The following is a 13,240-nucleotide window of genomic DNA, read 5'->3' as shown; positions in this document are numbered from 1 at the left end:
CCAAATTTATCCATTTTTCACCTCCACAATTGTGACGCCCCGACCAACCGTGTAGATATTGTTCGGTTCTAGGCCGCAGCCCTCCCCGGTTTTGATTTTCCCACAGAAAAAGCGTCTACACAGGGAATGGGGGTCTACAACATATAACCCAGGAACTTTCTCTCTTCGCTTCCGATGTGGGACTATTACAATCCACCCCCCTTAAAGGGCCCAGCGTCCTTGTTGGCACATCGTACTAGAGGAGGTACGGCTCTAATACCATATTTGTAACGCCCCGACCAACCTTGTAGATATTGTCCGGTTCTAGGCCGCAGCCCTCCCTGGTTTTGTTTTTCCCGCAGAAAACACGTCTCCATAGGGAATGGGGGTCTACAACATATAACCTAGGAACTTTCTCTCTCCGCTTCCAATATTTGTAACGCCCCGACCAACCGTGTAGATATTGTCCGGTTCTAGGCCGCAGCCCTCCCCGATTTTGTTTTTCCCACAGAAAACGCGTCTACACAGGGAATGGTGGTCTACAACATATAACCCAGGAACTTTCTCTCTCCGCTTCCGATGTGGGACTATTACAATCCACCCCCCTTAAAGGGCCCAACGTCCTCGTTGGCACATCGTACTAGAGGAGGTACGGCTCTAATACCATATTTGTAACGCCCCGACCAACCGTGTAGATATTGTGCGGTTCTAGGCCGCAGCCCTCCCCGGTTTTGTTTTTCCCACAGAAAACATGTCTACACAGGGAATGGGGGTCTACAACATATAACCCAAGAACTTTCTCTCTCCACTTCCGATGTGGGACTATTACAACAATTCAAGGGGTTGGGATGATCCTATGGATCTGATTTTTGGGCACACCCTATCTATGTCAGGGCCTATCAAATGAATGGTTTGGATCACTCCAAAAATGTGGGCCCACTGTGTTTCTAGCTGTCACCTCATATAAGCTTATATGAGGGGTCCTTGCAATAGTTCTTGAAATCAAGGGACTTGCTGACGTAAAATACTTAACAGGAACCGCAGAACCACATAGTTGGGCGTAGCAGAGGAATTCAAACTCAAATCACCTAGAAGAGGGCTTAAAGAAACAGTTCTCGCGATTCATGCGAGGAACTACCAACCTTGCAGCACTCCCTATGAAAAGCTGGAGTACCAGTGGATGCTTGACAGAACAGCTAGCTGCGCGAAATGATAATTCTCTTTAAATAAAAGCGCATTAGCGCAGTAGTTTTCTTGCTCGTTAGCGCAGTAGTTTTCTTGCTGGTCCCGCAAGGCCAACCAAGCAAAGGTTGCCACCTTTGGGACTTAATAAATCTAATATTTCAAAAATGAAAAAAAAAATTATAATATTCTTTTGGACGTGACTGGAACACCTGTTGACTCCTGAAATGGCTAAACACCCGTCTTTTGGAGTGGATAATGTATCTTGATTCTGCAGAAATCATCAGCTGTTCTCTGAGTTTCGAAAATAACCATATCATTAATTTTTTAAGTTGTCCAAGACATGTTTATCTTCATTAAATGGCTAATGTATTCTTTATTTACTGAGCTGAAGAAGTTATATTTATGATATAAAAGATAGCCCTGTTGGAGTGACCAAATACCCTTGATATATTTGATAAGATTGCCTTGTGCTCTGTGTTATTTGAATTCCATAGATAACATACTCTCCTATTTCCATCCTCAGAGCCACATAGTTGGGCTTAGCAGAGGAATTCAAACTCAAATCACCTAGAAGAGGGCTTAAAGAAACAGTTCTCATGATTCATGCGAGGAACTACCAACCTTACAGGACTCCCTACGAAAAGCTGGAGTACCAGCGGATGCTTGACAGAACAGCTAGCTGCGCGAAACGATAGTTCTCTTTAAATAAAAGCGCGTTAGCGCATTAGTTTTCTTGCTCATTAGCACAGTAGTTTTCTTGCTGATCCCGCAAGGCCAACCAAGCAAAGGTCGCCACCTTTGGGACTAAATATATCTAATATTTCAAAAATGAAAAAAAAAATTATAATATTTTTTTGGACGTGACTGAAACACCTGTTGACTCCTGAAATGGCTAAACACCTGTCTTTTGGAGTGGATAATGGTATCTTGATTCTGCAGAAATCATCAGCTGTACTCTTTATTTACTGAGCTGAAGAAGTTATATTTATGATCTAAAAGATAGCCCTGTTGGAGTGACCATTTACCCTTGATATATTTGATAAGATTGCCTTGTGCTGTGTGTTATTTGGATTCCATAGATAACATACTCTCCTATTTCCTATGATGGATACTTGAAATCGTGGTTTTGTTTTGGCTAATCTATTGCCAAATTTTCATCTGTTTGGTCAGGTGTCCATTTCTCAAAAGCCCTTTTCGCACCAAGTTTGTCTATGTATCATAAGGTCGATTCAGGTGCATCGACTATATCCTCAGACACTTCAAAGGACCTATCATGGCAGTGCACCCTCCAAAAAACCTGGGAAAAGATAATCCGTGGAAAAGGTAATGTTCTTTTTATTTGGTGTCATGTTTGATAGAATTTCAATTAGGTAGGCATGGGAAAATGTCACTTTTTTTGCCAAGTGACAGTGCTCTCATTTTGCTGGCACTGACATTCAATAAAATAAAAATGGGTGCCACAGTCATTATCTAGCCCCTTCACGCTGCTTTTTCATGCCCCCTTTCAGATGCTATACCAGAAGAGAGTTCCAAGTTGGATAACCCAGAATGCTTACCCTCGTTCGCATTACTCAATGATGATCATTCTCCGAAATTTAATACTGTGGGTAAACAGTTTACTTCCAGTGCAGTTATTCCTTCATTGCCGACAACAATAAAATGGTTAAGGGACTGTGTTAAGGAAAACCCTTCCATTAGAATTCAGGTAAGACCAATCTTCTTAAACTGTGTTTACTTAAAGCTTTTATTGTCGAAGTATTAATACTGGATTACTGGTGTTCTACTGAAGCACTAAAAGTCCAAATTTTAAATCTTAAGGTAAACAATGAGAACCAATCCACTTGTTATGGTAGGGGCAAGATGCAAGGATTAAAAATTCTTTCTGGGCTATGACTTCGGGGTGGTTGATACCGAGACATTTCAGAATGTTTCGGGATGGGAAACTGAGTTGTTTGGGCTGAAATTTCAATCCTTGAGCAAGACTACTGTTTGGCCTACTCGGCCTCTTGGTGTCCAGTCTTCGTCATAAGGTTGCAACTCGGGCTGGGTTGGGTCGTGTTGAGCCCAACCCGAGGTGGCATGCCCTCAACCCTAACCCATCCCAACCTAAGCCTTTGGTTGTGGAGGGCCAACCGAACCCTAACCCTCCCACCTTCTAAATCACTCAATCCTAGCCCAACCCATTTTCCTCAAATTGGTTCACATTGGCCTGTGGAAAAACAGAATAAAATACATAAAAAAAAATATGGGCTTACTGTTCCTGAACTTGAGTGCAGATAAGCTTATCTGCGCTCGAGTGCAAACAACAGGGCAGGGCCCACATTTTTGGGGTGATCAAAAGCATTCATTTGGAAGGCCCTTACCTAGATAGGGTGTCCACAAAAAATCAGATCCATAGGATTATCCTAACCTACCCTAAAGTAGAGGGGGAAAATGGGCAGACAAACAGTGTCTGTCCATTTTCCCTCCACTTTTGGATGGGTTTGGATGATCCTATGGATCTGATTTTTTGGTACAAACCCTATATATGGAAGGGCCTTCCAAATGAATAATTTGGATCACCCAGAAAATGTGGGCCCACATGATTTTTTGCACTCGAGCGCAGATAAGCTATCTGCTGCTCTCGCGCAGGAACCCTTCTCTGAAAAAATATAACCTTGAGATTTTGAAAATCAAAATAAAATTAGAGGACGGGGTCAAATTTGGGTCAGGTCGGGTTGCCAAGGTACCAACTCTAACCCAACCCGAAATTAAATCGGGTTTAGCTTTTCCCAACCCAACCAGAGGAAATGTCAACCCAGCCCAAGCCAAATTCGGGTTGCACCCATCAGGTTTGGGTGGAGCCCGACGCAAGTTGCACCTCTACTTCTTCATCAGGAGGCACAACATTTGGATTTCCTTGTGTATAGTTTTACGAGCAACACATTCATTTCTTAAGTTTATTCATAGAAACTGCTTGTGGTCCTGTAGGTTCTTGTGACCGGATCCTTGCATCTAGTTGGTGATGTGCTGAGGCTTTTGAGAAGGTGATGTATGTGTCAAAATCAATTTTTTCATTCCATTCAATCTCATGTGATTGTTGTTAAGTATGATTCTTTATAAACATTATCTGCAATCATCTTTTCTGATCCTATTGCCACACTATTTATAGTGTCAGGGTTGATGCCGTGTATTGATGGCCTAAGCTAATAATGGTTTCTTCTTGTTGGATTATAATTACACAGGCTGAACATGAATGCCATTATATTGGACCCCTTTTTGAATTGCACGTATTTTCTTGTTTTTTTAGAGTGCAAAAGCTAGTCATTGAAGGGTTGAGGCCGCCTTTGTAAAACTAGGCTCAGGACATTCAAAACACACACACACACACACACACACACATATATATATATATATATATATATATATGAGGAAACTGTTGGTGCGCTTAAGCTCACCAAACTTTTGGTGAGCTTAAGCGCCCCAATCACATGGGGGCCAACTTTGTTAGGTGATCCAAAGCATTCATTTTAAAGTCCCTTACATGGATAGGGGGTGTACCAAAAATCAGCTCCATAGGATCATCCTAACCCCTCCATTTGTGGAGGACAAAAATGGACAGACACAAATCTGCCCCATTTTTGTCCTCCACAAATGGAGGGGTTAGGATGATCCTATGGAGCTGATTTTTGATACACCCCCTATCTATGATAAGACCTTGCAAATGAATGGTTTGGATCACCACCAAACATGTGGGACCCATGTGATTGGGGAGCTTAAGCGCACCATAGGTTTGGTGCGCTTAAGCTCACCAACAATTTTCTCTCTCTCTCTCTCTCTCTCTCTCTCTCTCTCTCTCTCTCTCTCTCTCTCTCTATATATATATATATATATATATATATATATATATATATATATATATATATATATAGAGAGAGAGAGAGAGAGAACATTTCCTACACACTTGTGTAGATAAGTTACCTACACACTACCTTAAAATACAGTGGGGGCCCACATTGTTTGGGTGATCCAAACAATTCATTTGAATGGTCCTCACATAGATAGGGTGTCCACAAAAAATCAGCTCCATAATATCATCCCAACCCTACGATTTGTGGAGGTAAAATGGACGTGTATAAAGCTTCACAAATTAGTCCATTTTTTGCCTCCATAGTTTGAATGGTTAGGATGATCCTATGGATCTGATTTTTTGTGGACACCCTATCTATGTGAGGACCATTCAAATGAATTGTTTGGATCACCCGAACAATGTGGGCCCCCACTGTATTTTAAGGTAGTGTGTAGGAAATGTTCTCTCATATATATATATATATATATATATATATTTTTTTTTTTTTTTCTTTTTCTTTTTTTTGAAAGATGACATGTTTCATTGATACTATGAAAATTACATTGGGGACCAGGAGTCCCAACCTGCATTACATAGAATCAAATAAAAGGTCCTAGGCCAGGAAGGCTAAGTGAAAACAACAGAAGTCGAGACCCTTTCTTCATGCATTGCACCATGGCCGAGACTTACATTACATTCAAAGAAGCCTGCCCCAACCATGCCCAGCCGCCTGCCCTGCACTGCAGACATTACAACCAGCATCGTTCATCTTCCTCATATAGTCTCCCAAAACCCCAACATTTCTCTAGCAACAACATCACCATATTTCTTGACTAATCACATCAAAAAGAACTTCCAGACAACATTACCTTGACTAGCGAAAGACCATGGTCTCTCAAGCTATTGAGATTCTAAATCTTTTCTCGGCCCACCTAGGATCTAATATTACCTAGAGCGGATATTTACTCCTGCGATCTCTCCTATTCATCATTCTAACATATTACCTTAGCACCAACCAGTAGAACTGAAGCTAGCTTCATAGGTTCCACAATTTAAGTAACTAAATTCTCAACTTCCTTTAACCTTCTCCTCTTCCGTCCTACCTCTACTATTTAGGAACAACCATAAGAACCATGTCTAGGAGGACTCCACTAGTAGACAATTACAATGTTCCACAACTAACGAAATCAACTTAACTAGATACTTCGGAAATCAATAAGCAAGGACTCACTAATACAATTCAAAGTAGTAACTTCTTAAGATAGGGTCCTTTTAATCTCATATTCCAGCTTCCATTTCAGCCTCCTTGGCTCTTTCTTTTTTCTCCGCTGCGTCTCTAGCTTGCATTGCGAGGAACATTTCTCTAGTCTTTCCTAGATCCTCTTGGTATGAGATTCCAAATACATCTCCAATTGCTAAAAAATCATTAAAACCCTCCGGCTCTAGGTGCCCAGATTCCTCTAAATTAGGCGATATCAATACACCCTTTCCTTTAACGTTTCCACTGGACTCATTAAACTTCATAATTCGCTGACCATCTTCCACCTCTGAATTACCTTGCACCAGACCCAAATCAGCAACCAGGTTCTCGTGCCTATTCTCTAGGCTTAAAATCGCCAATTGTTTCTCCTCCTCCCACAACCGCCTTCGGGATCGCCTTTCCTTTTCTAAAATCTTATTGAATATGGGCAGATTACGAAAAGGCGTATGAAGTTCTTCCTCGCTATTCATGATAGACAAATTAGGAGACATACCCAAGCTTCGACTAGATTCTTCTCTTTCTTTCATCCACTGCTTCTTAAGAGGAGATAGTATCACCTCACTAGGGGTAGGCGATTCCTTCCTCGCCAGTTTTTCGTTATATTTGAGATTTTTTAGAAGGTCAAGGTCTCCATCCTCTAGGGTAAAGTCACCCTTGGTCCCACTAATTGTAGCCCGAGATCGTTCTTTACCAGACATGCTTGAACTAGGCGAGTTATCCAAAATTCGTAGAAATTGGTGGTTTTCGGACCAAAGTTTTTTCTTTCTAAACTACTTTTTTTGATACATACAATTAATCCTTCCGTTAAGTCCTAATAGGCCACCACGGGTAGCCAAGATGCAAGCGTCCTTCCCGAGACCTCTACTGAATTTGCCTTTATGCGCACTTTTCATCGGAACTCTTGTTTTCCTGGAGGAACCTATTTTTTAATTTTAAAGCCTTTAGCTCCTTCACCGAGTTTAACCTAAAAGAATCCACAATATCTTTTCTACCTGCCTTTCCTTTTGCGCCACGTGGGACGGAAATTAATTTCTTTGGTGCAATCCTTTCATTAGTCTGACTCTCAGCTCCCCTCAGTGTAGCCTCCCTACTTTCTGATGGGCTAGGGAGGATCTTAGAGGGGACAGGCGGGAGGTGGGCAATTCAAAATTTAAAGCGGGGTCCACCAATGGCTCTTTTCCTCGCCCAGAGACCACTGCCACCTTTTCCGATGAAAAGACCACCGTCGGTGGGCCTTTATCGGTGGAAATCTGACCGGATCCCTCAAAAAGGGCCAAATTGTCTTTACTACTGGATTCTTCCACCACCAACATTGCCAGGGAATTTATACTATCCTCGGACACCACCTTAACTTCCACCGAATAAATGGTTGAATCTACCCTTAAATTAATGGATGGAGGGATTGATTTCCAGAAGGAGGAAATGACCAGGGCAAAGGCAAAGGCCAAACAATGATTGTGATTCCCAAAAAGCTGGGTCTCAAGGACCTGACCTAGATGGAGACCCAGGATCTCCACAGTGGCTGAAGAGCATGCATGAAGTGGAATATCATAGAATCTCAATCGAATAGTTCTAGCCCCCGTATTATATTCTAGGAACCAAGACTGAAGGGAAGAGAGATATCCCCCAAAAGCCTCTCCTCCCCGTCGGAGAATAGAGGTGGCCTGGGCCTTAGAGTCAAAGCAAAATAGGATGTCCACTGTGCTAAGAGAGAAAGGTTTTTGCAAATCCAGGAGACCACAAAACTTTTTTGCCCAATCCCAAACATCTTCTAAGAGCCAGGAACCAGATTTCAAACTCCCAATGAGACAGTTCTTAAGATTCCTTTTTCTTTCCTCCACCACGGAAGCTGGACCAAACATTGAATTTCGTCGTGGGTGGCGACTTGGACATTTTTGGGCCTCTACACTAAGTTAGGATTCTCTCTGTTTCTAGATTCCGAGCACCTTCTGCATATGGTGTGTGAGCCAAAGTTTTTATAGTTACATTTTGAGCACAACCAGTCGCTACCACTCGGGAATGGCCTGCGATTAGACTCCACTGCTCTGCGGCCAGGGGCCTTCCTAGCCCCAAATTCCAACCTCTTCCCTCTGGTATCCCAGTTTTCCATACTTCCCAAAGAACCCGCATGCGATCTATGTGGGGGCCATTGGGGCATCGCCAGATTAGCTTCTTGCCCGAGCGAGAACAAGAATCTTCGGCAGCATGAGTGAAAAACCCCAAGAGATTCAAACACTTCCATAACAGAATAGCCACCATCTAGACATGAAAGAAAAGGCTCTGATAGCTGCTCAAGGTTAAGTCCACACACAAAAGAATTCCAACGATTTCTTAAACTCGGGAACTCCCGGAGGAATATTCCGGCGGCTTCTCAAGACGTCTATGATAGTCATGATTTGTATAATATGGTTATGTTCTTCCTTTAACTTTCCAACTTCCTCAATCTCCTCGTCATGCCATATATCTCCAACATATATCTACATTTGGGTTATTGTGATGGGATGGGCTGCAATGCTAAGGATGTCTCTCCGCATTTTTTTTACCTTGGGTGGGATATTATATTGTATTGCTATCAGAAAGATGATGCTGGTAGGGGACTCATTGTGCTTTTTCTGCAAGTTATTGCAAGATGAGTATTGACTTTTGAGACAATAGATGTATTAGTGTAACATCTTCTACTGCCTCTATGGATGACCTGATATCTGATGGGGAAGATCTTATAATCAGATAGATGGCAGCAGAGACCAACCCCTCATATATAGAAAAACTACTGCTGTGTTGCTATTGGATCAAATATCAAGGGTGGTGCTTCTCACACGAGCATGCCCGCTCAGGCACCATATAATTTCTCCCATAATTGAACTCAACAAGTTAAACTCAGGGCTACACTAAATATTTAATAGGATGAGATGAACTGGTTACCCTTATACCCCTTAATCGATCACTTTGGTTGATGAGTAAATCCAGTAATTTCATACTTTAATCTCATTCATCAATCTAGACCGTTGATCTAAGATCAATGATTGCCCACATAATATCTTACCACTGTAACTACTGAAAAACAAATATATGATTAGGATCAATAGAAATTATGTAGTCCAACTTTTTGGAATTCTAATTTCATTGCTAGGTGTTGACTCTCTTTTCAGATTGCCAGTTTACACATACTGCACCCAAAATTGAACTGGGTTTTAAATGAACCCCAAACAGACACTTTTGATTTATGAAATTGCAAAACCATCATGGCTAGGCATGATCTGTGATCTCCTTCTACGTCTATTGTTAAATTATATGTGCATCCAAATGGATTATACTTCATTGAGTGGTTTTTTTGAGGATCACAAGCATTGTATTTCCTCAGTCTGAAGAGTGGCAAGATCATGTTGTTCGCTGTTTCTATAGTAGCTTCGAACAGAAGAGAGATGGACTGAAAAATGTCCATTTTCAAGTTGTGATTCGGATTTCTTTGCCATCGCAACTCGCTGTGGATGACATAGAAAACCTTAGAGATAACTATAGCTGCAACTTGTGGAATCAGACATCAGATCAGGTGAGTATTCTCTTAGAATTACTCCATGAACAATGATTATCATAAGCAAGGCGTCGGTTATTGCTTGAATTAATCAGAAAAAGCTTCAATCTGTCTTTGTTTGTTTTGGATTTTGAGAAGATGGAGTCCTAAAATGATTATTAGACACAGAATTAAACGTAAATTTGAGCCCAATAATACAAAAGATGTAGAATAGATCTTTTTTGGAGGATCAAAGATAATAAGAGGAAATTCGAGGCAAAGAAGTGTTTGCACAGGTCATGGTGGATTGGCGATAGGAATTTACTTAGAGGAAGACATGAGGTTAGACTGAGAGAGTTATTCTCATATTTGAGACTTTATTCTATGCCAAGTTTGGATTTCAGGTAGAATATGGAAAACTTTTTATTGGAAATTTTTTCCTTTCCACAGTTTAGAGTGATGTGATATGGTTATTGCATGTTTAGATTAATCTTATCAGAAATTGGAAGTCCCTTTAAATAAAACTTTATCCACGCTGCTAAAAGTTATCGTTTTCATGTGTAATCAAACAGTTGAAAAATAGAAAATCTTGCAATTTAACAGGGCCTGAAGGAAAATTAACAAAGAGAAAGCTATTTTAAGTTATCTTATTTGCAAATGAGACATTAATGTCACATTAGAAACCATCTAAGATATATAATGTCACATCTCCATTGGATCATCCTAACCCTTCCATTTCTGGAGGGAAAAACGAGCAGATTTGTGGAGAAACAGTCCATTTTCCCCCCCACAAATGGAAGGTTTAGGATGATCCTATGGACCTGATTTTTGGTACACACCTTATCGATGATAGGGCCTTTTAAAAGAATGCTTTGGATCCCCAAAAAACATGGGCCCACATGAGTTTTTGACGCTCAAGCTCAGATGAGCTTTCTGAGCTCGAGCTCAGAAACACTATTCTCATATAAAAAACTATTTGCAACCATTATTTGGTATTGTATTATATAAAAATAAGACTACAAGCATATAAAATTAGCGAAATGATATTTCCACCCATTTTCCATAATATCTGGCACCCTTTGTCTTTGTTTGTCTCTTCCTTAAAATGACCACATCTCCAATCAGTCATTTTTAATTAACAAAAGTGGCTGGAAATGCTGGGAAGGGGGGTGGAAATATCAATTCCCATAAAATTATACGCAAACAATTTTCAGGGTTATCCAAAGAGCCAAAGAGGCCCTTAAGCATGTCGAAAGAAATAATAAAACCAAAATTTTATTTTAACAACTGATATTTCCACTCCTTGTCTCACATTTCCACCCCTTGTTTCGTATCATCTTAAGCTTAAAGGAAAAAAGAAATAATTCCTTAATTTAAGTTTAGAGGCAATGACATGGTAAGGAACTTGGTAATCTTAGGGCTTCTTTTGATGCCGCAAAAAATGATTCTTACTTGCATATAAGAAAACTTTAATAGAGAAATTATATGGTGGCCGCCCTTTGTATGTAAAGGGCGGAGAGAGAAAATATCCACCACGTTGATTTCTGATCAACTCAAAAGTTAAAAAAAAGGAGGTTTGACCTGGATAAAAAATCAAGGGGGATAGTTTTCTCTCTCTCTCTGCCCTTCACGTAGGACGGTCGGCCACCATATAAAAACTCCTCTTAAAAACTCCTCTTAAGAAGCTATTAATTATATCATTCTAAAGCTATATAACCATTATTTGGGGAAAAAAATTTTAATTTCAGGGTTCTTATACAATAGCTGTGAATTTTTTGGTTCAATGATCCATACCGTTCAACAGCCACTTTTCGTACTTTCTTATAGTTGCATGGGTCCAATCCATGGGCGTACTTTTCCTTTTTCTTCATATTGAGCAACAGGAAATATTATAAATTTAATTAGAGTTCTTATACAATAGCTGTGAACTATGTTTTGATCATAGGGCTGTGCATTAATTTGTAAGCCGAGCCTAACTTAAATTTAATTAGAGTTCACAATACCTAACAATCATTTGATGAATGTTGAACAATTTTGTAGGGGTGCTTTGGGTGGGTCGGGTTGAGCTTTTGCTAAAAAATGAATAGGAATCCACCCGAACCCGATTATTAGGTAAAAGCTCAACCGGAATTCCCAAAAATCAACACGAGTTGCACCCCTACAATTTTTGCATTCACATCTCACTCCCACTACAATATCCCTTCTTACTTGTATTATTTATCTATTGATGTCCAAGTCAATTTCGCAATAGCAATTTCTCAGCCCTTTTTCAGGAGAGAGGTGTCACCTCGTATGAATTTAATTAAGAAGAATCCAACCATGACGTTGGCTATTCTCTCTCTCTCTCTCTCTTAACCAGTTAGGTACTAACCTAGTCCTAGAGGATAGATGCTGCCTGTTTGCAGTTGAAATTAATTCCTTCACTCACAAGCATTATTATTTATTCTTTAGGAGTTTAGATGAGTTCCGGATGATGAATAATTTGACTGAATAAACAGTATATCCACACACTAATAAGTAATAATAGACAACATTCTTTCTCTATGATTCTAAAAATGCACATTGGAGGTACGAGCCAGGGCAGTCCAATGGACAGTTCGATTTGAAATCGATCATTACCCAAATATTGAAAAAAAGATCCACAGAACGCTCCAATGGACGGTTCAAATCGAAATGGATAGTAACCCAGACACAAAATAGGATCCAATTTTCCAAAAGAACACTTTGAATTAGATTCTACCGACAAACAAATTAGGAAAAATTGGCAATGGGGGACAACAAAATACGAGAATCGCCATTGAGGGACACACTTCTGAAAAATTGTTAAGAGAGGGACGAAATGAGGGTTATCAAGTCTCTAAAAGGGGCTATCAACCCTCTAAATGGGGTTATCAAACTCTCAAAAGGGGGTTATCAACCCTCTTTAGCAATGTTTCATAAGTGTGTCCCCCATTGGCAATCTTGCCAACAAATTATGAGCCAGTTAAGTGGATCCTTCGCCACCCCTATCTAACACAGATTTTATATGGTGAAATGACTGCATGCGAGTGCAGCAAAAGAAAAATATGGTGGGGCCCACATCACCGGGTGATCGAAACCATTCATTTTTTGGGTCCTGATGTAGATGCGCCGTGCCACAGAAAAATCTTCACCAACGGATAATCCTAACTCCCAATTCTGATATATTTCTAGACCGTCTCATTCATTTTAAACCTCCACATAGCGGACAGTAATGATAATTTGGAGATCTTTGGCACATAACCTATCAACATTGTGGCCCAACAAATGAGTAGTTTAGATCAGCAAATAATATGGATCCTATTGTAAATTTTTTTTTGCTAGAAAAACTCAACAAACACATGCTATTAACCATCATTCCATGCTTTTTGTCGTCTCTTATTTGAAAAGCAATGTAAGAATAGATATAGAAAATGATAACTACACTCCAAATTTTCATACTTGGGCCTCATACTTT

General features: G+C 40.3%; 1 protein-coding gene across 3 annotated transcripts in view; it reads left to right on the top strand.

Moving 5' to 3' along the window:
• Positions 1-4,436, top strand: part of DFC (DHFS-FPGS homolog C) — a 123,344-nt gene extending 118,908 nt beyond the window's left edge. For all 3 annotated transcript variants that reach the window (XM_077363314.1, XM_077363315.1, XM_077363313.1), the window contains exons 14-16: positions 2,335-2,487; positions 2,673-2,869; positions 4,135-4,436. In XM_077363314.1, the coding sequence (XP_077219429.1) occupies positions 2,335-2,487; positions 2,673-2,869; positions 4,135-4,194 (410 nt within the window). In that variant the 3' untranslated portion in view covers positions 4,195-4,436. The remainder of the gene's footprint in view (positions 1-2,334; positions 2,488-2,672; positions 2,870-4,134) is intronic.
• Positions 4,437-13,240: the final 8,804 nt, after the last annotated feature.

The sequence above is a fragment of the Tasmannia lanceolata genome, unplaced genomic scaffold, assembly GCF_043159265.1.
Source record: "Tasmannia lanceolata isolate RefF3 unplaced genomic scaffold, GAP_Taslan_0.1 ptg000019l, whole genome shotgun sequence".
NCBI lineage: Eukaryota > Viridiplantae > Streptophyta > Magnoliopsida > Canellales > Winteraceae > Tasmannia > Tasmannia lanceolata.
This window is presented reverse-complemented; position numbering and strand designations above follow the sequence as displayed.